The following is a 24,017-nucleotide window of genomic DNA, read 5'->3' on the forward strand; positions in this document are numbered from 1 at the left end:
CAAAATATTTTTAGTTTCCTAGCTCATATATATCATTCATACATAGTTACCAATGTGAATTTTCACCAAAATAAATAAACCTTAAGCCCTTAAAAGCATCTTGTGTACTTCTGCCGTTATACATGTCTACAACATTTCCAACTATAACATATTTTTAAAACATCCCCTTCCATATAATGCTTTTTGATGAATCTCCATAACAGGTTCTAAAAGCTTTCGTTCTGGGAGCAGGTGACAAAATTGATGCGAAATACATACTTAGATTAAAAACAAAAGAAATAGGCATCGTGTTTATTTCACTTTCCGCTATGAAGAAGCCAGTCCGAAAGGCTGATGTGAATGTTAAAAGACTACTATAATTTGTTTTATTTCTTATGTAGCTTATCAATAATTGTATATAAAAGGTTGAGAGCTCTCCATTCTTCACCAATCTTGACGCCCCCCGCAATCCACTTCTTCATTATTCGATTCCAAAAACGACAGAAGTCCTCATTCAATTTATTTAACATTTTACCAAATTGGTCGGTAATTACCAATTCTCCTTGTTGTAGCTGAAATCCCTTGGCAAGAAATCCTTCAGGAAAAGGGTGAACGGAGCTATTAACCTCAACGACAGCGCATATGATGATTACAGTTGCATGACCCAACAATTCAAATAAAGCCTGCATTTCGTCTGTGCAAAAGCTAGCCTCAGAAAACATAGACTGGCTCAAAAAGGACTCTGCCCCATCCGCGGCTCTTCCAATTATTTGAACATATTCTGACAAGACTCTCTAAAATAGGAAAAGAAAGAACTCTTAGTTCTTCAATTTAGAATATTTCTCATACAGACATCCAGTTTAAGCTTTATTTCAAAATTTTCCATCATGTTATAATATGATAATAGAAAACAACTGATGACCAATCATGGACGGAAAGCCAAATATGTGATTGAAAGTTAAAAGGAATCTCGGAATCATTACCTTCGGCCACTTTGGAATGCAAAGTATGGATGCATTGCTTTGATATATAAGCTGCATCAGTTTCAATGCCTGCGATGTTAATTATTGTTAGTTGGACAGCTGTTATTTCTGACCCGAAAATAGCAGCACTATTTATGGGTAGCTTGGACAGCTGTTCGTCCTTATCTATGAATAGCGGTTGTATTTATGGGTGGTTTGGACAGCTGTTTGTCCACTTGCCAAAAATTAGTAAATGGTTATTATTTACTAATTTTAGTGATTCCTTTTGGACACTTTGCAACCAATTCTATTATTGGCTGTCGAGTTGTCTTAATCTCAGCCGTTGGTTAGATTTAATCTCGGTTGTTGGTTTACCAACAGGAGTAGTATAGAAAGGGGTCATTGGGTCATTTGGATGTGAGAGAAGAAGCTTTTGTGAAGCAGTTTGCAGTGTTAGCAAACAGTCTTGCAGTGTTAGCAAGGGCGCAATGTTAGCGCAGGGATAGCAGTGGGGAATATCAGCGGGAGAAATTAGGAGGTTGTCGGAGTTCTGCCAGTGAGAGGCAAGGAATTTTGTATCTCTTGATTTGCTGAAGTTTAATATAATTCCTCATCTATAGAACTGGTTTTCCCTTAGGGGTTTTTCCAGGGACAATTTGTCCGAAAATATTGTGTTCATTGTGTTGCGCATTTCTTTCCGTATTTTATAAGTGAAGTTGCAGTTGTGTTATTCTTCGATATTAGCTGGGAATTTATTTTCAGTAGTTTAATAATCATTTGTGATAGGAGATTTAATAATCAGTGACTGCAATAGTTTGATTTTTCACATGCGACTCTTCCATGCCCTCTATATTCTCCAGCTTCTCACAAGAGTAAATGAAAATACTCACCCCGCAGTTTTCTCCCAAACTGAGGAACTCGAGCTCTGGACAATCACTTATTGAAAGCGATTGCTCGTTGAAGTAAGAACACGACAGGAACAGTATCTTCAGATTTTGACATTTGTTGAATCTGACATTCTTGAGCGTCAAACATCTATGAATTTGAATGCTCCGGAGAGAATTCATACCCTCAAGATTTAACCCGAGCACAAGTTGCAGACAGTTAGAAGTAATCAGGTGTACAAGATTCTTGAGATTTGATATATCACACACACTTCTCAGGTCTGGACAATCTTCCAGGTGAAGATTCTTCACTGTTGTTGACAATGTTATTTTCTGTAAGTTCTCGCACTTGAAGATGCAAATCTCGTCAAGCTTCACACAATCTGATATACATTACTGTGTTTTCGACACTCCCTTCAAGAATATGCAATCACTCAGCTTAAGGCGATTGAGCTTCCCGCATCCACTAACTGTAATACATTTTATGTAACTTAAACCATGGAGGACTGGCGACACCTCAAGCTCAAGACACTCGCTAATATACAGCTCTGTAGCCTTTGTTAGACCGCCCATTCCTGCCAACGTATGCAGCTTTTTGCACCGCTGCACCGTGAGTACCCTCAGTGTCGTTGGCAGTGTTATGCTGTGCAGCTTCTCACAAGAATCAATAGCAATCACACTCAAGCAGCTCAGTCTGGAAAAACTAGGCAACTCCTCAAGCTCAGGACACTCAAGCAGCTCTATAAGCTTTGTACGATCGCCCATTCCTGCAACCGTCTGGATTTTTTTGCACTGCTGCCCTCTGAGTTGCGTGAGTGTCGATGGCACTACAAGACTGTGCAGCTTTTCACAGGAGTCAATTGTAATCATCTTCAAGCAGCCTAGTGTGGCAAAACTTGGCAACTCCTCAAGCTCAGGACAATCAAAAAAGGACAACTCTTCAAGCTTGGAAGGATCGTCTAATCCTGCCACCGTCTGAAATTTTCTGCATTTCCGCACTTCAAGTTCCACGAGTGTCGTTGGCACTCTTACGCTGTCCAACTTATCACAAGAGTCAATGATAATCCTCTTCAAGCAGTTCAGTTGCACAAGACTTGGTATCTCCTCAAGCTCTGGACAATAACATATGGATAACGACGCCACATCAAATCTACCCAACACGTTCTTCAAATTTTGACAGTCCTTCAACATAAACGACTTGAGCTTCCCACATCCATCAATTCTAATTCTCCGGAGAGAGTTCATACCCTCAAGATTTAACTGAAGCTCAAGCCGCGAACACTCAGAAACAATCAATTCTACCAGATCCCTGAGATGAGATATTCCTGGCACACATTTGAGTTCTTTACAAGAACCCAAGTGCAGAATCTTCAATGTTTCTGGCCAACTTACTTCCCGTAGCTTTCCACACCCGAATATACGTATATCTTTGAGGCAAGTTAGACGTGCAAGAGAAGGCAGCTCTTCAAGTTCTGGACAATCTGATATCCACAACTGTGCCAGACGGCTTAGACCAGAGATACCCCACACTCCTTTCAAGATCAGGCATTCAGTCACGTGAAGGCAATGGAGCTTCCCGCATCCATCAATTGCAATCCTTTCCAGACAACTTAAACCACAAAGAATTGGCAACTCCATTAGCTTGGGACACATGCTAATGTACAGCTCTGTAAGCTGTGTAAGACTGCATAATCCTGCCACAGTTTCCAATTTTCTGCACCGCTGCACTGAGAATTTAATGATTGTATTTGGCAGTATTATTTTGCATACATTGTGACATTCAATAATGGCCATCCTCTTCAGATGGTTCAAGCTGGAAAGCTGCAACTCAAACTGACATTTGTTAATATTCAGTTCTTCAAAATTTGTAAGACCAGAAAATCCTTTCACTATTTCCAATTCTCTACAAGCTTCCAGACTTAATGCAGTGAGGCTCGTCGGCAGTTTTATCATGCGCATCTTCCCACATTCAACAATGCCAATCCTCTTTAAACAGCTCGATCCTGAGAGACTCAGCTCAATATCAAGCTCCAAACATTCATGGATTTCCAGTTCTACAAGCTTTGTAAGATTAGATACTCCGGACACACTTTTAACATTTGTAATTGCTAACCTTTCTAGATGGATAAGATCTGCAACATCTATATCCATTTGAGGGCATTCACTAATATTTAATTTTTCCAACTTCGTAAGAGCAGATGTTGCTACTTTTTTCTTGAGTTCTCTGCAAGTATTCAACTCAAGACATTTCAAAGTCGTTGGCAAACTCAAGTTCTTAAGGTTCCCACACTGGAGAATGCTGATCTCCTCAAAATATTTTATGCACGAGAAACAAGGCAGTTGTTCAAGCATTGGACAATTTGATATGGATAATCCCACAGGATCAAAGTCACCAGATACTCTTTTTAAAATTGTACAATCAGCCAAAATGATGCTATTGAGTTTACCACATTCATTAATTGTAATACCCTCCAGGTACCTTGCACCATCAATAACTGGCAATTCCCTAATTTTCGGACAGTCTGGGATGCTCATCACTTGAATAATTCTGAATGACATCCCTGAAACTGTTTCCAAATTCGCACAACGATTCAGCTCAAAGCAATTCACCCTGACAGACCTATCAACTTTTATGCTCTTCAGACAGTTCAAACCCACCAGACGCAACTCAAGCTCAAGTGTCCAACACCAAGAAATGCTTAGTTCTACAAGGTTTTGAAGTCGAGATATTCCTGTCACACTTTTCAAATGATCGCAGTCTTTAATTTTTACTCTTTTCAAGCGGCCCAGATGTGCAAGACATAGCTCATTGAGCTTCCGACATCTACTAATGTTCAATTCTACAATCTTCCTTGAACTGAATATACGTGGCACACTTTCAAAATTAAAATATGCAATTGCAATCTTTTTCAGGCAGCTCAAATGGCCAAGACATAGCTCGTGAAGCTCAGGACATGCGATTATGCTCAATTCCTTGAGATGGGGAAGATCAGAAGTCGCTAGCAATCTTTGGAGATATTCACACCTGCTAATCTTAAGACATTTCAAAAATTCAACACTTTTAAACTGCACTTCTGTGAGATTTTTAATGCAAGAAAATTCCAAGGATTGAATTCTTGGACAATAATTTCCTCTAATAACAATCCTTATAATATTTAGTTGTTCTCTAATAACTAGTTCGTCAATAAAGCTCAATGGTTCCTTAACAATAGCAGACTCCTGGTCACCATTCATTGGGAAGGATCCTGAAAGTCCTCTACGCGCCTTTGACCTAAGTAGCTTCCTTTTCGACATCTGGTGACCATTTCTGTATTCCTTTTCGAGCTCCTTTTCTACATCAGTTAAAATTCCCAAGAAATCTAGAAACTCTTCCAAAAAAGTTCCATTAATTTCCAGCTCTTTTAATTTGTAGGGAACCTGAAAGTCGAACTAAAGTTGTTTTCAAATTTTCAAGGTAGAAACACTTACGAAAGAAAGCGTAGATTAATGGATTCGTTATCTGATTGATGGAAACTAGATTTTTGTGGGAAATAACAGAGTACCTCGATGTGTTCATGCCAGAGTCTCTTGAAATACCCATTGGTGATTCTTAAGCTCTGCACATTTTGAAGCGGAATCCATGATGGAATTCTTTGTTGTACAGTGGAATTCAGGTGTTGCTGACGACTGGGATGATCTGTATACGCGGAATACGGGTACCATAGGTGAAGCCATACCAAAGAAGATGACGTCTCTGGTTCATCATCTGATTCTTGCAGAAAGAATTGAACTTCAAAATTCTGGTCCTTGTTAAAAATAGAATGGAAACACCTACCTTTGCTTTCAGAAAAGATGTTTTTCAATCCATTTGATTCCTGCAAATACAAAAGGGGCGTCGAGTTAAAACAATGCATCATTCAGGTAGGCGCTGGCTAATCTCTAGACAAAATGCACTAAAGACCAAAAAAAAAGTAGTTAAATATGATTCTTTTTCAGATTCACGAAAACACAGTAATTTTTTTTCAAAAAATTTGTTGTTTTCGATCACAAAATATACAGATCATGAAGATCAAATGCTAAAAATTTCAAAAAATTTCATTGTGTTTTTGTTTTTTTGAAATTTAGTCAATGGTACAATTTGTAGAGAGGGAGGATAGCTGCAAGGATTATATTTTTCTTATTTTAGTTATTTTATTACTTAATATCAAGCAAGATTCTTAATTTAAAAAAGAGATAAATTTTTTATTTTCAGAGTCTAAGACAACACAGTCATTGAAAAATTAGAAAGAGAGTAAATGTAGTTCTGAAATTATATCTTTATTCCAATTCTTCAGAAGAAAATTACTAATGATTGAATTAAAAAAAAATCTAAAAAAGAAATTAGAAAAAACCAAAAAAAAAAAAAAAAACTAGATACACACGTATTTAGACATATTTTACTTAATAAGAAATAAAACTAAAAACAAATAAAACTAAATTCTAAATATATGTATGTTTTGATATATTGTTTTTTTTCAAAAAAATAAAAAAAACTAATTAAAATCTTCCGTTTTTCCAGCATCAAATATCAACAGATTTATTAAAATGGGCAAGTCTTTGAAGAATTTGAACAAATATTATGCTATGAGTTGGTTATTGTGAACGATGTTTGGAAACCTACCTATGAGTCTCAAATCTTCACCCTTCTGATCTGGAGTACCCTAAAGAATCTGTTCTTTACTTTTTAAAATTAATCTTAATTTTTTGCTAAAGTCAGAATCCATGGCCAAAAATAAACGTTATTTTTCATCGCAGATGACAGTGTGAAGCGAGCAAAACACATTTGTAATTTCTTGAACTTCAGCATTCAGGGTAAAGCGTGCTCTGTTATTGTGATAGAGGATGCTTTGTTTTTAATTTCAAAATGCAGATCCAGATTTCTAGTTGCAGCATAAAGAAGTATTTTGCAGAGGTAAAATTAACATAGGATAGCATTTGCCATGCGTCTTACGACTCTCAAAATGTAATGATCCCATCTTTTAGCAGTTGACCAAGTGTGTGTGCGTTAGCCTTGTTCTACATGGTCCCGAGGGCTAACGAAGGGTTTAATGGGATCCTGGAGTGTTTTGGCCTAGTCATTTCTAGTTTGGGCCAAAACGAAGTTGATTTACTCAGTTTCAGGCATACTTACTATTTTTAGTAAGTCGGCAGGACACAGTGCAGGTCAATTTTGGTGATTGGAATTCGATACTCCTCGGTGAGAGCTTTCCGATGAGCTATCACTCGCATTATTCGGAGTCCGATTGCTAATACATTTTAATGCCTGAAGTTTTATTAAAGTAACGTCTAGTTAATTGTAAAATATTAAAGTGTTACTTTAATATTTATTTTATGATAGTGTGTACCTAAGAGAGACATAAGGGGTATTTTAATATATGTTTTATATAGTACACATCTTTTATCCCACATTGCCCATATGAGTTGAGCGGACCCTTGGAAATAGAATAAAAGGAAGCATTTGTGGCTTCATTAGGTAGGTTGAATATGAGAAGAAATTGGTGTGTGAGTTGCAGCTTTGTTCTTGGCATTTGAGGACGTCTATCCTCTTTTGTAACATTTTAGACGTCATTCCCTTGGGGTTTGGCCTTTGGAATTCTTTCTTATTGGCTTCATTATCAGGCAGTTTAGTTGCATTTCCGGCTACAGGCAGATTTGATATTTTGCTCATATCTTCTTCACTACTTGTCCGACGCTTATGCCGCTTGGAGGGAATGGTATTATGAAGGTAGTGGACTGATTGGAGGACAAAGTATTGTAGCAGCAAGTTCGTAAGCATGGGCTGGAGTATTATGACAATATTGTTGAAGTAATTAGTGAGTTGATAAATCTGCTATGTATTTGGTTTTATGAATTCTGAAAATAACATTTTATTAGCAGCAGTTCATTTCCACTTTGCATATTATTGTAGTTTATTTCTTGTTTATGTTGTATGATACCAATTCCATGCACGAAACACAACAAACAAATAAACGTTTGATTTCCAGAGTTATAAGAGGTTTTAAGAAGTTGAATGCAAACTGTTTGACATAATTCCTTTCAGCAATTTGGTTTAGTTTTTTGGGACATCCAAGGGTGTCCATTACACAAAAACTGACTGAATGACTCCAAGCTTCATAAATACGTATGAATTTCTATACATTATCTTAACTATCCAGTGACATGGACAAAAATTCCATAAAACTGCGAAAAAACTTCAGCATACGCAGCATACTTTATTCGAGGAAAAATCATCCTAAGTTTGCTCGAAAGTTGTCCGATCATGTTATAAGATTCGCAAATTCGCAAATTGCATGTTTTATTTCATTACTTGTTCAATCATATGGACTGGCAATTAAATTTATTGAAGATCATATATAACTACAGATCTACCAAGAAAACCTATGCACAACGTCAAATGAAATTCGCATGGCAACTGCACGCCTATCGCTGGAGGTAAAACTGGAACTTTGAATGAGGCATCTACATAAATATTCATGGTTTGAAGTCAATTGGCTAATAAAAACAATTAGTTAAATTCTCATAAGATGATGGTAGTTTGCGAAGTTATATTTGAAAGACTTCACAAAGTCATATTAGACTTGATACTTGTGTAACTGTTAATTTGATTTTTTCAGTATCATATGATACAAGGCAAAATTATGAAAGAGGAGATGCATACCATATTTTTTAGATCTCGAGGAAGCCAGAAATGCCCAGGATGGCTCAGTTCATTTGCCATTTCTCTTGCCAAATCCCGCAGGTGGTCGTGCATTCTCAATACAGGCAAAGGATTTTCGATTTCCTCAACAAGACACTTATCTTTTAATGTTTGTAGCGCATTTTGAGCAGACCATCCTGATGCTTCCCACACTCTTATGGCTGTACGCTTCAACTGGTCAACAAAAAAGCATGCCATATCCATGAAAATTTGCTTTTCCTCTTTGTTTAATGCATCGACACTAAGTTTAAGATTCTTTTGTATGTCTCTATGCAGCATCGTATCACAAACCCTTTCAAGCTCTGACCTCCAGTAACTTTCATCACGACGATGAACATGCCTTCCTAGAACTTGAAGAGACAAAGGCAAGCCTCCGCACACACCTAAGAACTTATCAACAAGATCCTTGTATCTGCTGGGCGGATTGGATCGCGAAAAAGCATACAAGCTGAAAAGCTCTCTGGCATCATCTTTATTCATGGCTTTTAAATCGTAACCTATTTTAATATCCACGGCTTTGAGTATCCCTACATCCCTGGTTGTAATTATTATCAGACTATTAGCCGGCTTTTTAAGCATATGCATGATCGACAGAGCATCTAACTGCTCTACGTTATCGATGTCATCTAGAATAATTAAGAAGTTCAAATTACTGCTTCTTTCTATACAATCAGATATATAGCTTGATCCTTCCTCTGTACTTTCAAAACTGATCTCATTTTCACCAAAAAGATCACCGAGGAGTTTCATTTGCAAACGAGATAAATTGCTCTTGACTGAGGCTTCCCGGACATCAAATAGAAAGCAGGCTCGAGCAAATTGTTGACGCTTTCTATTATACAACTCTTTGGAAAGAGTGGTTTTGCCTACCCCACCCATTCCAAAGACGCCAACAATCTTAACCTTCCCTTCCTCTTCTTCAACCATTCCACACTGGATTTCAAACTCTTTTACAAGCTTGTCAAGTCCTACTGGATATCTGGCAACTTGCAGAAGTTTTGTTTCCCTTCGCACTGCTGATACTATGCTTTCCAGGTCACTATTACTTTAACAAGCGAAAAAAAGGGGACTTCGATCAGAGAACTTTTCTGATTTAAAAAGCAGGCATATTTTATATACAAAGGCTTAAAACAAACTTGAATACGAACATACACAACTTACTTCAACTTCTTTATTTCATGACCTGCGGTAAACGAGATAGACTGAAGGGTTTCCTTCCACTCCTTTAGTTTCCCCAGGTACCTGGATTTCCTCTCGTACTCAATGAATGCATCATGGTACACTCCCTTTTCTATGTAGCGCAGTGTCGAGGGTTCCACCCCATAAAAGACAGGAATAATCTTTGCTTGACTCTGTCGCATGAGAACCAGCTCCTCCAAACACCAAGCAGATTCTGCATATCTTTTGGAGAAGATAGCAATATGAACTGCAGCTGAACGGATGGCGGTCTCAATTGTAGATGGAAAAGATTGGCCCAGTTCCATCTCTTCCATATCTAGAAAAGCCCGTATTCCTAACTCCTTAAGGGCCCATTTGGTAGCTGGAATTAGAATAGAATTGGCATTCGGAATTCTTAAAAAAATTTAATCCATTGTTTGAGTCCGCACAATTGGAATTGGAATTGGAAAAAAGTGGAATTCGGTATCCTCATTTGACACCCAAAACAAGGATTCCAAATTTCTTCAAAATACTTGTTATTTGAAATTTCCGTTTTATTTCCCATTTTTTGAAAATGAGGATTTCGACTAAAGTAAAATTTTAATTGGGTTTGACTTCCGGATGCCCATTTGGGGGTACTTTTTTTTGCACTAATTTTTGAAATTTAATTTTTTTAAATGGAGGGAAAATTTTTCGCTATTACTTGATCATATATTTGCCACTGTTGAGTAATTTATCAAGCTTTTTCGGCCTGATCCGCCTCAGTAGTTACTGCAAAAAAGTTTGGTGAAATAACTTTTTCACATACATTGTTTCTTAGTTAATGAATCGTATGCAGGTGAAAAACAATCTACTCTGTTGATTTTTTTCTGGCGTAAAAGTGTTTCCAGGTAAGATTTCGTAAAATTTTAATATAAACATTTAGACTTTGCACCTGTGAGTTTGAATGTTGTGATGATCAAATTTTTTATTGGATCTCTACAAATATATATATTTTTAATGGGATGTTTTTGAGTCTTATTTCATCAATTCTTGTGTAATGCCCTGCTAAGGGATCCAAAGAATTTTACTAAGTTTGCCAAACAATTTTTTTTTTTTTTTAAACATGAAAGATAAAATCATTTATAACATTTGCAGAAGCAATAGCAACAATTCAAATAAAAATAAACATAACATATATACATAACAGGCTACATTTTTTAAAGATCCCTTAACGTTGTATCATATCTAAATTAACTATTCATCTAACATCCTATCCTTATGAAATAACAATGATACATCCAATGTACTTAAACAATATACAAGTGACCTTTTGTAATTATATTTTAGTTTAGCTCAATCATCCACTGTACATATCACAGGGTATGAAAAACTTAAAAGAATAAACATCCATATAAATAAAGTACATCATCATCCAATATTAATCCATGATGCAATTAAAGTAAATGAAACCACATATCATACATGATACATCATCACAAAAGATATAAACATCCATCACAAAAGATAATCATATATCACAAACATAAATAACTAAGTGCACTGTTCCTCCCAACTGTAAATAACATCATTAGACCATCGTGGATCCTAGCCATCCCTCCGTGCGTAACATTCTAAAGCACCGAAGAGATCATCGGTATTAACATAGTAGGAATGTCACTCCTAAAACATCCTACTAACGTGCAAAGTAAAGCATAATAAATCATCAACTAACATATGCAAAGTAAAACAAATCATCAATATAAGAAACATACCAGTAAATACATCCATCATAAGGTATATTATTTGTCATAATGCTCCAAGAACATAATGAAAAAAAATACCAACCCAGAATACTCTAGCCACGGTGTCTCGGACGGATCTCAAATGATAAGAGTGGAAAATACACTACCACCCGACCACGTGGAACCTAAGTGGTCCACTCCCACCGTGCTGAGGAGATAATCTCAAGTCCCAAACAGGATATCAACACACATGGCATAAAAAGTTCAAGAATCTTAAAAGTATACTAACTCAAAGGTTTCAACACACACAAAATAAACATCTAATTCCTAGAGGCACACAAAGACATGTAGGAAACCTACTCTGTAAGCGGGAAAGTGTCATCGCAATTATTACGTACAAGTTACCCTGACAGTTAGCTAAACTCCACGGGTCCATACTGATCTCATGCGGCCACTAGTATCCTCTAATACTGACAAGACATACTACGGAATGTACGGTCGCAACCATGCGTTCTCACTACTCCTATCCTAGCCTGTACAAGCACTCAAGGCATGGGCGAGAACATCAAAACAATTATCTTTTTAGGATCATTTAATCCTCATTTAGTGTGTAAATGTTATCACTTATTAACCAAACTTACAATGAGTTACCCTGGCAGCCACTTAGGGCCCCGACCACCATTGCAAGCCACTTTCCGACACTACAAGTAGATTACCTACCCTAAGCTCATGGAATCATAAATCACCACAGTCCTGTACAAGCGACTGTAAAGAAAATTCAAAAGATAATCCATAAAAATAATCATCAAATAACTATGATAAAAGCATCAAAATTTCATAATAAGAAGAATCATCAAATCTCCATGAGCATCTGAAAAAACATCCATAGAAAATCATGACCACAACAGTTCTCTATTGGCAACTGAAGGCATTACTGATAATCATAATAATCATTGGTTCTCAATAACCAAAATATATCTCAAGATAAATGGTTCTCAACAAGCAACCAAGAATATCTCAAAATCATATTGATCGAAGACTCCAAAATGGTTGAGTCAAACATGTCACAACATGACATCATCAAGAAATAAATCCACATTTCAGTCCCATCATGGTGACTAGAAAGTAATCCAAGGATAACTGATCGATGACTCAAAAATGATTAGCGCAAGTGTCTCATACACATACATCTCAGCTTCACACATGAAGACTGATGAACAATAACAATCAGTAAATACAAACATTTCATAGAGCATACGATCACATTACCATGGTTGGGCTTATAAAGATCAAGACCAAATAATATCAACATGCCATCACATCTCATAACCCCCGAGCCTCTGGTAACAACTTAGGACTGGTCAACACTAGTCAACCCAAAATCCAAAACAAGAAGCATATAGAATACACGATGCAAACACATGTTTTGGTTCACTAAATTCACATAGTTGAATAATGTGTAGGGGTTTCTAGTTTTCTGTTTGCAAGTATACTTCAAGTGTTTTAAGTTTCATCATTTGACCTACAAGTCAACCTAATTGTTCCCCGATAGCATTACTCTTCCATTATTAAGAATTACATTCTAGGAATAACTTAAGGATAAATATTCACTAAATTGATCATCATTGACCTTAATTAAATTGTCCTTTATATTTAACCATGATCCATATTCTAATTGATTAACTTTTCAACTTTTTTTTAGGATCATTATTCGTTATATTATAAGAGAGCCAATTATCAATCTTTGAACAAGAAGATTATAACTTATTAAAATGATCAATTAACATCGATTCACAATCCTTGATATTTTATTATTCTAATAATTTTCAATTATATATTACTAATTCTTCACCATTAAAATATCTAAAGTCATTATTCAAGTCATCAGATTAAGACCTATCAACTTGATATCAATACTTTTAAAATCTCATTAAAATAATTATATCAATTAAATCTCTATTACATAACTTAATTATTAATTAAATCTAATTAACTCTCATTAATTGATTTAATTAATAATTGCATAACCATAGCAACGTTCCAATTAATATCATTTGACTAATAACTAACTAGAATTCTGTAAGATAAAAGTCAACTATAATTCAATACTCAAATGTTCATATTAATAATTCAATAATAATAACTTGTCAATATTTATTAGCAAACTATATTGAGAATAAATCTATAATGACCTCATTCGTCTTCTTTCAAAGAATACCAACATTCCCTTGACAAATTCGTATTATCATTAATCTTTTCAAATAAGACTCTATCGCACAACTTAATTATTAATATCATAGTTATAATATCAACTCAATAAATATCAATCGATTAAAAATCAATTATACTTCAAATCTGAAAAATTAATATATTTTCAAAACTTTAATCATTAAATAATCTTCACTAGATTAAATCTAATCGAACTATTTACACCATTATTTATTAATAGTTTGCTAGTCCTTACAAACATTAATAAATAATAAACTCCTCAAACTATAAATACCCAATCTATATAATCTTTCCATAAACTCATTAGTTAATATTTGGCTAACTCTTAACTCCATTAAGGTATTCAAACGTATTAACCAATAACATAATAATTCAGTCTTAATCCAATATCATTCAGAGTTTTTAAATTTAAATCAACATAATATAAATTATCATCTTACAATTATTTAATCAATATTGAAATAAACCATTGTACTCCATTTTTTAATTGTTCTAATAATATTTTGTTTATATAAAGATCCCTATCACAAACCAATAAGACTCATTGTAGATTTTAACATGAATAATCTCCAAATTCTTAATATTATCATCTTCATTAAACAACTCTAAAATTGTTTAATATATATTAAATAGTATTCAATATACATTATAAAAAGTCCACTATATAAATTATATTAAAATCTCTTTTCTTTTAATTTTCTCTCATCTATTTACTTAGATTGACTAATAATTAATTACACTTCTTCTACTATTAATTAATTTTAATTAAATTTGATTTAATTAGATTAGATAATAAACCATATAAAACTAATGCATATTAATAAGATTCTAATAATGAAAGATTTCAATAATATCTTTAATTCATTCCATGCTTTGATATATTATTTTGTGAAGTTTAAGCATAAAAAATTCTTGGTTATGGGAAATGGAGAAATATCTGTTCTTGAATAAAACAGTCCCAGTACGACGGCCATATCTCTCTAATGAACTGTTGGATCGGGCTGAAATTAAAATATGTTGGAGAGGGCTAAGTTGCACCACTTTTGACCGGAGCGATCGAATAAATTCAATCACAATAAAAAGTTATGAATGACTGATTTCGGGTCTATCCAAGGGGCAGCGACAGAACAAGTAAAAAATTTCTTTTTAAAAAGGTAATTGTTCTCTAAATTTATCCAATAATCTCACTAATGGATTTGGCCATAAATCTTGAAACCATTTTCAAATCTATTTCAATTTGATTCTAATTCGAACCTAAACCCGTTTCTTTTTTTTTTAAATCAATGCATATAAAATTCTCAAATAAATTTAAGTGCCCAAAATTGAAAATGCATATAATAAAAATATGAAATTCTTCAGAAGACATATGGAAGACACGAAGAAGACAGGAATGCATGATGTGGAAATAGCATAAGAAAAATCACAAGAATCTATTCGGATTCTGATGCTAATTTGCTCTTTCTCAGAAAACTTGCAAAGCAAGCTCCTTTCTTCAGAGTTATTGAGTCCTCCAATGCTCCAATTGCTTTCCACCCCCCTCCCTAAGCTTCTATGAATGCCTGAATATAAAGAGCTCTCAAGAAACTTTTGGATTGCTTCTTGAAACCGTTGAAAGGTGTCACCAACTAAGCATGAGTCTTTTCCAACCTTTTTGACGAGTCATAGAGTTGTAGACACCTTGTGTTTAATTGATGCACTAACTCGCGTGTTGCTGACACATGTTAATTCCTATGTAAGCTTATAACTCCAATTTACTTTTTAAATAATCTCTATTTAAATTTTATAACTTTAATTTTAATTTTTATAACTTTTATTATTATTATTTTATTTATTACTTTATTATTATTTTATAATTATTATTAATTTTAATTTTTAGTTTTTTTTTAATTTAATTCTTTTTCTCCAATAATTCACATTTAATTAATTACAATCAAAATATCAAAGATCATGATATTTTATTAATTTTTTCAAATAAATAATTTATTAATTAAATCTATTTATTAAGACTTAATTAATGAAAAATTCTCCATAGACCTCCAAGATAAAATATGAAAACCCATCATAGAACAAATCATACAAAATAAATCTAAAGGGTTAAAAATCACGAAATATGTCATCCGACACATTCGGTGGATATTCAACTCAGATACTTGTCTTAATTTTTCAATTAGGACAAATGGCTCAAAGGGTTGGGATTTGGACTTGAGAATTTATCTCATCTCTCTTATCATTGAGATAATGTGATAGGGTACATTCATCTTGGCAATTCAGGGAAGTCGATATCCAGTATCTGCAACCTGCATAAAAACCATGCATGTACAAACACAATATATACTAAACTAAACAGGCAATGGTAGGAAGTCGTGCATCGTGTAGATCCCGACTAGCAGGTGACTACGACTTCGTTCCTTAAACACATCAGACACGTCATACAAAAGCAAACACGCAAAGCAAACACGCACACCATACACATGCAAGTATGGGGTAAGTATCCATAAGAAAGCACATATGATAATAAATCATCTTACTAATCATCATTAATAATTGAAAGCAATGTAATAATCATAATACATATATGAAATGTAAAGTCTAAATAATCACATCACATAATAAACTGAATCCATAGCACAATATCTGATAATCTCAAAACAATGCTGCTAACCAACAACGTAAAACTAGCTCTAAAAGAGTTAACAAAATGCGAATTAGGGGCAGACATTAAACCAAAATCATATTGCTCTAAGGGTGTTGTAATATCCTCAGTGGAATCATGTTTCCCTAGTAGGGAGGAAAATGGTTCAATGGGACCCGCATAGTGAGTATCTTAGCTTTTCATTCTTGTAGGCTTCCAGGAGTAAGCCTAATCCCAGGGGGGGTGGATGTAGTGCCTGCCTCTAGTTCGCATTTTGTTATTGTTGCTGAACTCTTTTAGAGCTAGTTTTACGTTGTTGGTTAACAGCATTGTTTTGAGATTATCAGATATTGTGCTATAGATTTAGTTTATTATGTGATGTGATTATTTAGACTCTACATTTCATGTATGTATGATGATTATTTTTAGTGTTCACAATTATTGATGATGATTATTACATTGCTTTCAATTATTAATGATGATTAGTAAGATGATTTATTATCATATGTGCTTTCTTATGGATACTTACCCTATACTTGCATGTGTATGGTGTGCGTGTTTGCTTTGCGTGTTTGCTTTTGTATGACGTGTCTGATGTGGTTAAGGAAGAGAGTTGTAGTCACCTGTTAGTCGAGATCTACACGATGCACCACTTCCTATCATTGTCTGTTTAGTTTAGTATATATTGTGTTTGTACATGCATGGTTTTTATGTAGGTTACAGGTATCGAGTATTGACTTCCCTGAATTGCCAGGATGAGCATACCCTATCACATTATCTCAATGATAAGAGAGGGGAGATAAATTCTCAAGTCCAAATCCCAACCCTTTGAGCCATTTGTCATAATTGGAAAATTAGGACAAGTATCTGAGTTGAATACCCACTGAATGTGTCGGATGACATATTTCGTGATTTTTAACCCTTTAGATTTATTTTGTATGATTTGTTTTATGATGGGTTTTCATATTTTATTTTGGAGGTCTATGGTGAATTTTCCATTAATTAAGTCTTAATAAATAGATTTAATTAATAAATTATTTATTTGAGAAAATTAATAAAATATCATGATCTTTGATATTTTGATTGTAATTAATTAAATGTGAATTATTGGGAAAAATGAATTAAATAAAAGAAAACTAGAAATTAAAATTAATAATAATTATAAAATAATAATAAAGTAATAAATAAAATAATAATAATAAAAGTTATAAAAATTAAAATGAAAGTTATAAAATTTAAATAGAGATTATTTAAAAAGTAAATTGAAGTTATACGCTTACATGAGAATTAACATGTGTCAGCAACACGCGGGTTAGTGCATCAATTAAGCACAAGGTGTCTATAACTCTATGACTCATCAAAAAGGTTGGAAAAGACCCATGCTTAGTTAGTGACACCTTTCAGCGGTTTTAAGAAGCAATCCAAAAGTTTCTTGAGAGCTCTTTATATTCAGGCATTAATAGAAGCTTAGGGAGGGGGTGGAAAACAATTGGAGCATTGGAGGACTCAAGAACTCTGAAGAAGGGAGCTTGCTCTGTGGGTTTTCTGAAGAAGAGCGAATTAGCATCAGAATCCGGATAGATTCTTGTGATTTTTCTTATGCTATTTCTGCATCATGCATTCTTGTCTTCTTCGTGTCTTCCATATGTCTTCTGAGGAATTTCATATTTTTATTGTATGCATTTTCAATTTTGGGCAATTAAATTTATTTGAAAATTTTATATGCATGGATTTAAAAAAAAAGAAACGAGTTTGGGTTCGAATTAGAATCAAATTGAAATAGATTTGGAAATGGTTTCAAGATTTATGGCCAAATCCATTAGTGAGATTATTGGATAAATTTAGAAAACAATTACCTTTTTAAGAAGAAATTTTTTAATTGTTCTGTCGCTGACCCCTTGGATAGACCCGAACTCAGTCATTCATAACCTTTTATCGTGATCGAATTTATTCGATCGCTCCGGTCAGAAGTAGCGCAACTTGGCCCTCTCTAACATATTTCAATTTCAGCCCGATCCAAGGGTTCATTAGGGAGATATGGCCGTCGTACTGAGACTGTTTTATTCAAGAACATATATTTCTCCATTTCCCATAACCAAGAATTCTTTATGCTTAAACTTCATAAAATAATATATCAAAGCATGGAATGAATTAAAGATATTATTGAAATCTTCCCTTATTAGAATCTTATTAATATGCATTAGTTTTATATGGTTTATTATCTAATCTAATTAAATCAAATTTAATTAAGATTAATTAATAGTAGAAGAAGTGTAATTAATTATTAGTCAATCTAAGTAATGGATGAGAGAAAATTAAAAAAAAAGAGATTTTAATATAGTTTATATAGTGGACTTTTTATAATGTATATTGAATACTATTTAATATATATTAAACAATTTTAGAGTTGTTTAATGAAGATGATAATGTTAAGAATTTGGAGATTATTCATGTTAAAATCCACAATGAGTCTTATTGGTTTGTGATAGGGATCTTTATATAGACAAAATATTATTAGAACAATTAGAAAATGGAGTACAATGGTTTATTTCAATATTGATTAAATAATTGTAAAATGATAATTTATATTATGTTGATTTAAATTTAAAAACTCTGAATGATATTGGATTAAAATTGAATTATTATGTTATTGGTTAATATGTTTGAATACCTTAATGGAGTTAAGAGTTAGCCAAATATTAACTAATGAGTTTATGGAAGGATTCTATAGATTGAGTATTTATAATTTGAAGAGTTTATTATTTATTAATGTTTGTAAGGACTAACAAACTATTAATAAATAATGGTGTAAATAGTTCGATTAGATTTAATCTAGTGAAGATTATTTAATGATTAAAGTTTTGTAAAGATATTAGTTTTCGGATTTGAAGTATAATTGATTTTTAATCAATTGATATTCATTGAGTTGATATTATAATTATGATATTAATAATTAAGTTGTGCGATAGAGTGTTATTTGAAAAGATTAATGATAATACGAATTTGTCAAGGGAATGTTGGTATTCTTTGAAAGAAGACGAATGAGGTTATTATAGATTTATTCTCAATATAGCTTGCTAATAAATATTGACAAGTTATTATTATTGAATTATTAATATGAACATTTGAGTATTGAATTATAGTTGACTTTTATCTTACAGAATTCTAGTTAGTTATTAGTCAACTGATATTAATTGGAACGTTGCTATGGTTATGCAATTATTAATTAAATCAATTAATGAGAGTTAATTAGATTTAATTAATAATTAAGTTATGTAATAGAGATTTAATTGATATAATTATTTTAATGAGATTTTAAAAGTATTGATATCAAGTTGATAGGTCTTAATTTGATGACTTGAATAATGACTTTAGGTATTTTAATGGTGAAGACTTAGTAATATATAATTGAGAATTATTAGAATAATAAGAGGTCAAGGATTGTGAATCGATGTTAATTGATCATTTTAATAAGTTATAATCTTCTTGTTCAAAGATTGATAATTGACTCTCTTATAATATAACGAATAATGATCTTAAAAAAAAGTTGAAAGGTTAATCAATTAGAATATGGATCATGGTTAAATATAAAGGACAATTTAATTAAGATCAATGATGACCAGTTTAGTGAATATTTATCCTTAAGTTATTCTTAGAATGTAATTCTTAATAATGGAAGGGTAATGCTATCGGGGAACAATTGGGTTGACTTGTAGGTCAAATGATAAAACTTAAAACATTTGAAGTATACTTGCAAACAGAAAACTGGAAACCCCTACACATTATTCAACTATGTGAATTTATTAAACCAAAACATGTGTTTGCATCGTGTATTCTATATGCTTCTTGTTTTGGGTTTTGGGTTGACTAGTGTTGACCAGTCCTAGGTTGTTACCAGAGGCTCGGGGGTTATGAAATGTGATGACATGTTGATCTTATTTGGTGTTGATCTTTATAAGCCCAACCATGGTAATGTGATCGTATGCTCTATGAAATGTTTGTATTTATTGATTGTTATTGTTCATCAGTCTTCATGTGTGAAGCTGAGATGTATGTGTATGAGACACTTGAGCTAATCATTTTTGAGTCATCGATCAGTTATCTTTGGATTACTTTCTAGTCGCCATGATGAGACTAAAATGTGGATTTATTTCTTAATGATGTCATGTTGTGACATGTTTGACTCAACCATTTTGGAGTCTTCGATCAGTATGATTTTGAGATATTCTTGATTGCTTGTTGAGAACCATTTATCTTGAGATATATTTTGGTTATTGAGAACCAATGATTATTATGATTATCAGTGATGCCTTCAGTTGCCAATAGAGAACTGTTGTGGTCATGATTTTTTATGGATGTTTTTTCAGATGCTCATGGAGATTTGATGATTCTTCTTATTATGGATTTTTGATGCTTTTATCATGATTATTTGATGATTATTTTTATGGATTATCTTTTGGATTTTCTTTACATTCGCTTGTACAGGACTGTGGTGATTTATGATTCCATAAGCTTAGGGTAGGTAATCTACTTGTAGTGTCGGGAAGTGGCTTGCAATGGGGGCCGGGGCCCTAAGTGGCTGCCAGGGTAACTCATTGTAAGTTTGGTTAATAAGTGATAACATTTACACACTAAATGGGGATTAAATGCACTTAAAAAGATAATTGTTTTGATGTTCTCGCCCATGCCTTGAGTGCTTGTATAGGCTAGGATGGGAGTAGTGAGAACGCATGGTTGCGACCGTGCATTCCGTAGTATGCATTGTCAATATGAGAGGATACTAGTGGCCGCATGAGATCAATATGGACCCGTGGAGTTTAGCTAACTGCCAGGGTAACTTGTACGTGATAATTGCGATGACACTTTCCCCACTTGCAGAGTAGGTTTCCTACATGTTTTTGTGTGCCTCTGGGAATTAGATGTCGATTTTGTGTGTGTTAGAACCTTTGAGTTAGTATACTTTTAGGATTCCTAAACTTTTTATGCTATGTGTATTGATATCCTATTTGGGACTTGAGATTATCTCCTCAGCACGGTGGGAGTGGACCACTTAGGTTCCACACGGTCGGGTGGTAGTGTATTTTCCACTCTTATCATTTGAGATCCGTCCGAGACACCGTGGCTGGAGTATTCTGGGTTGGTATTTTTGTTCATTATGTTCTTGGAGCATTATGGCAGATAATGTACCTTATGATGGATGTATTTATTGGTATGTTTCTTATATTGATGATTTGCTTTATTTTGCATATGTTAGTTGATGATTTATTATGCTTTACTTTGCATGTTAGTAGGATGTTTTAGGAGTGACATTTCTACTATGTTAATACCGATGATCTCTTCGGTACTTTGGAATGTTACGCACGGAGGGATGGTTAGGATCCACGATGGTCTAATGATGCTATTTACAGTTGGGAGGAACCGTGCACTTAGTTATTTATGTTTGTGATATATGGTTATCTTTTGTGATGGATGTTTATATCTTTTGTGATGATGTATCATGTATGATATGTGGTTTCATTTACTTTAATTGCATCATGGATTAATATTGGATGATGATGTACTTTATTTATATGGATGTTTATTCTTTTAAGCTTTTCATACCCTGTGATATGTACAGTGGATGATTGAGCTAAACTAAAATATAATTACAAAAGGACACTTGTATATTGTTTAAATATATTGGATGCATCATTGTTATTTCATAAAGATGAGATGTTAGATGAATAGTTAATTTAGATGTGATACAATGTTAATGGATCTTTAAAAAATGTAGCCTGTTATGTATATATGTTATGTTTATTTTCATTTGAATTGTTGCTATTGCTTCCGCAAATGTTATGAATGGTTTTATCTTTCATGTTTAAAAATAAAAAAATAAAAAAATAAAAAATTGTTTGGCATACTTAGTAAAATTCTTTAGATCCCTTGGCGGGGCATTACATCTTGTGATTCAGATTCATTCAACGTGATTTGAACAATATACATATTTCATATCAGTAATTATGTGAATTATAATCAATGGTATTTTTTTTTTATAGAGCAAGAGTTATAAAAGTTTTAGTATCCATTAGTACAATCTCATCCTCATCCGTTATGATAATGTTTACTTTCAACATGACTTAATCTTTTTATACTTGTTAAAAATGTTTGGACTTCAACAAACCAAATAAGTATTGAATTTTTTTGCATGATGATAATGCTACAGCTGGATGATAATATTTTGCATGTTATTTTGGCTAGTATTCCAATTCCAAAATGTGCAACCAAACGGAGGAAATCTATATTCTCACAATGAATTCTTGGTCAACCAAACAGTCCCAAATTCGATTCCCTAATCATAATCTGGATTCCAAGTTCCAGAATCCCAAAGCCAACATTCCGAATGCCAATGCTTAATTTATATTCCCTCAACCAAACAAGCCCTAAGGGAACAATAGAGCAGAAGAGCCAGAGTTTGTTTGGAATCAAGACCTCTGTGATTGATGAAGACATCATACAATCTCGTTGATTCAGAAACCATTCTTCTTATGCCTCGAGGCTCAACTCCTGAGAAAGCATGATCTTTATGATTCAATTGGCGCGATGATGAAGAAGCTGCCATTAGATCAGTTGAAATCCTAACGACGGGTTAAAAGATGTGGAAGAAGAGGAGTAATATGAATTGCAAATGATTAGAGTCAGTACAAGCATAGGAAATATGGATTAATGTCGAAGAGGAGGAGAATATTTGCATGGTAACTATTGTTTCTACATTTAATTTGTTTTTAGTCTACGATGCTTAAGAGTTGGACGAAATGAAAGTATATGTACGCCTTGTCGGCCACTCATAAAAGGTAAGAATGACTTGTGGGGTCCATTTCTGAATTACAATTGATTTTTGGCCACTTCAATTGGTATCATTAATTAATTGATAATTCTATACCTAGCGTGAAGAGTCCACAAGTAGTTTTTGATTCACCATTTTATAGGTTGTTGATTTTTTTGATGAATAAATCTTTTCTATTAATTAAATATTAAAGATACATATTCACAAAAGAAGAGGTCGGGGATACAAGACCACTCTGCGAGTTCACTAAGTACGAAGTCGATTTTAAAGTACTTAGACTAATTGCATTGAATTTATAAGTTCAATGGTATTCTAGGGGAGAGGGACCAGTAGTCGTGAGGGCTAATTTCATTGTAGGGGATATTGTAAGACCTCCATTTTTTTGAGAAATGAAAAATGGACATTGAACTACCTACAACTAGGGTTTGAAGGTGCCACTCATCATGCAAATTGTTAAAATAGTGCATCTAATGAAATGTGTCCTAAAATGGCTTTTTAAACATTCAACCAAAGTTTACTCTAAAAATCTCTAATAGTTGAATTAAAAAATGTCTTTGTTTTGTTAATAGAATATTGTATAACTATATCAAATGTAACATATATGCAACTCAAATGGACCAAATAGTTATTACTAATCATAAATATTTGCTATATTTAACTTTTATATTAAATGCAAAAGAATAATTTCTTCAACAAAAAATAATTATTTGTTATAAAAATAACACATTTTATATAAAATACAACCTATATCTAACATAAAGGGATGAGTAGTTGAACACTAAAAACTTTTGACAATCTCACACATTTCATGAGAAAATACAAGGCATTTGTTAGTATTCACCTTTTATATTTGTGATAAGACATATTATTAACATGATTTACCCTATACATATACATTGCCACCCTGG

The 24,017-nt window shown here is 33.4% G+C and overlaps 1 protein-coding gene across 1 annotated transcript; it reads right to left on the reverse strand.

Moving 5' to 3' along the window:
• Nucleotides 1–1,775: 1,775 nt before the first annotated feature.
• LOC149546482 (uncharacterized) lies at nucleotides 1,776–22,892 on the reverse strand. Its single transcript, XM_089791225.1, has 5 exons — nucleotides 22,705–22,892; nucleotides 9,702–10,060; nucleotides 8,502–9,585; nucleotides 5,368–5,679; nucleotides 1,776–5,242 (listed from the first exon to the last, which is right to left on the reverse strand). Exons 1-5 carry the CDS (start codon nucleotides 22,882–22,884, stop codon nucleotides 2,219–2,221), a joined length of 4,959 nt encoding a protein of 1,652 aa, XP_089647351.1. The 5' UTR covers nucleotides 22,885–22,892; the 3' UTR covers nucleotides 1,776–2,218.
• Nucleotides 22,893–24,017: the final 1,125 nt, after the last annotated feature.

The sequence above is a fragment of the Cupressus sempervirens genome, chromosome 7 (assembly GCF_028749045.1).
Source record: "Cupressus sempervirens isolate cs-2001-9-10 chromosome 7, ASM2874904v1, whole genome shotgun sequence".
In the NCBI taxonomy this organism is placed as follows: Eukaryota; Viridiplantae; Streptophyta; class Pinopsida; order Cupressales; family Cupressaceae; genus Cupressus; species Cupressus sempervirens.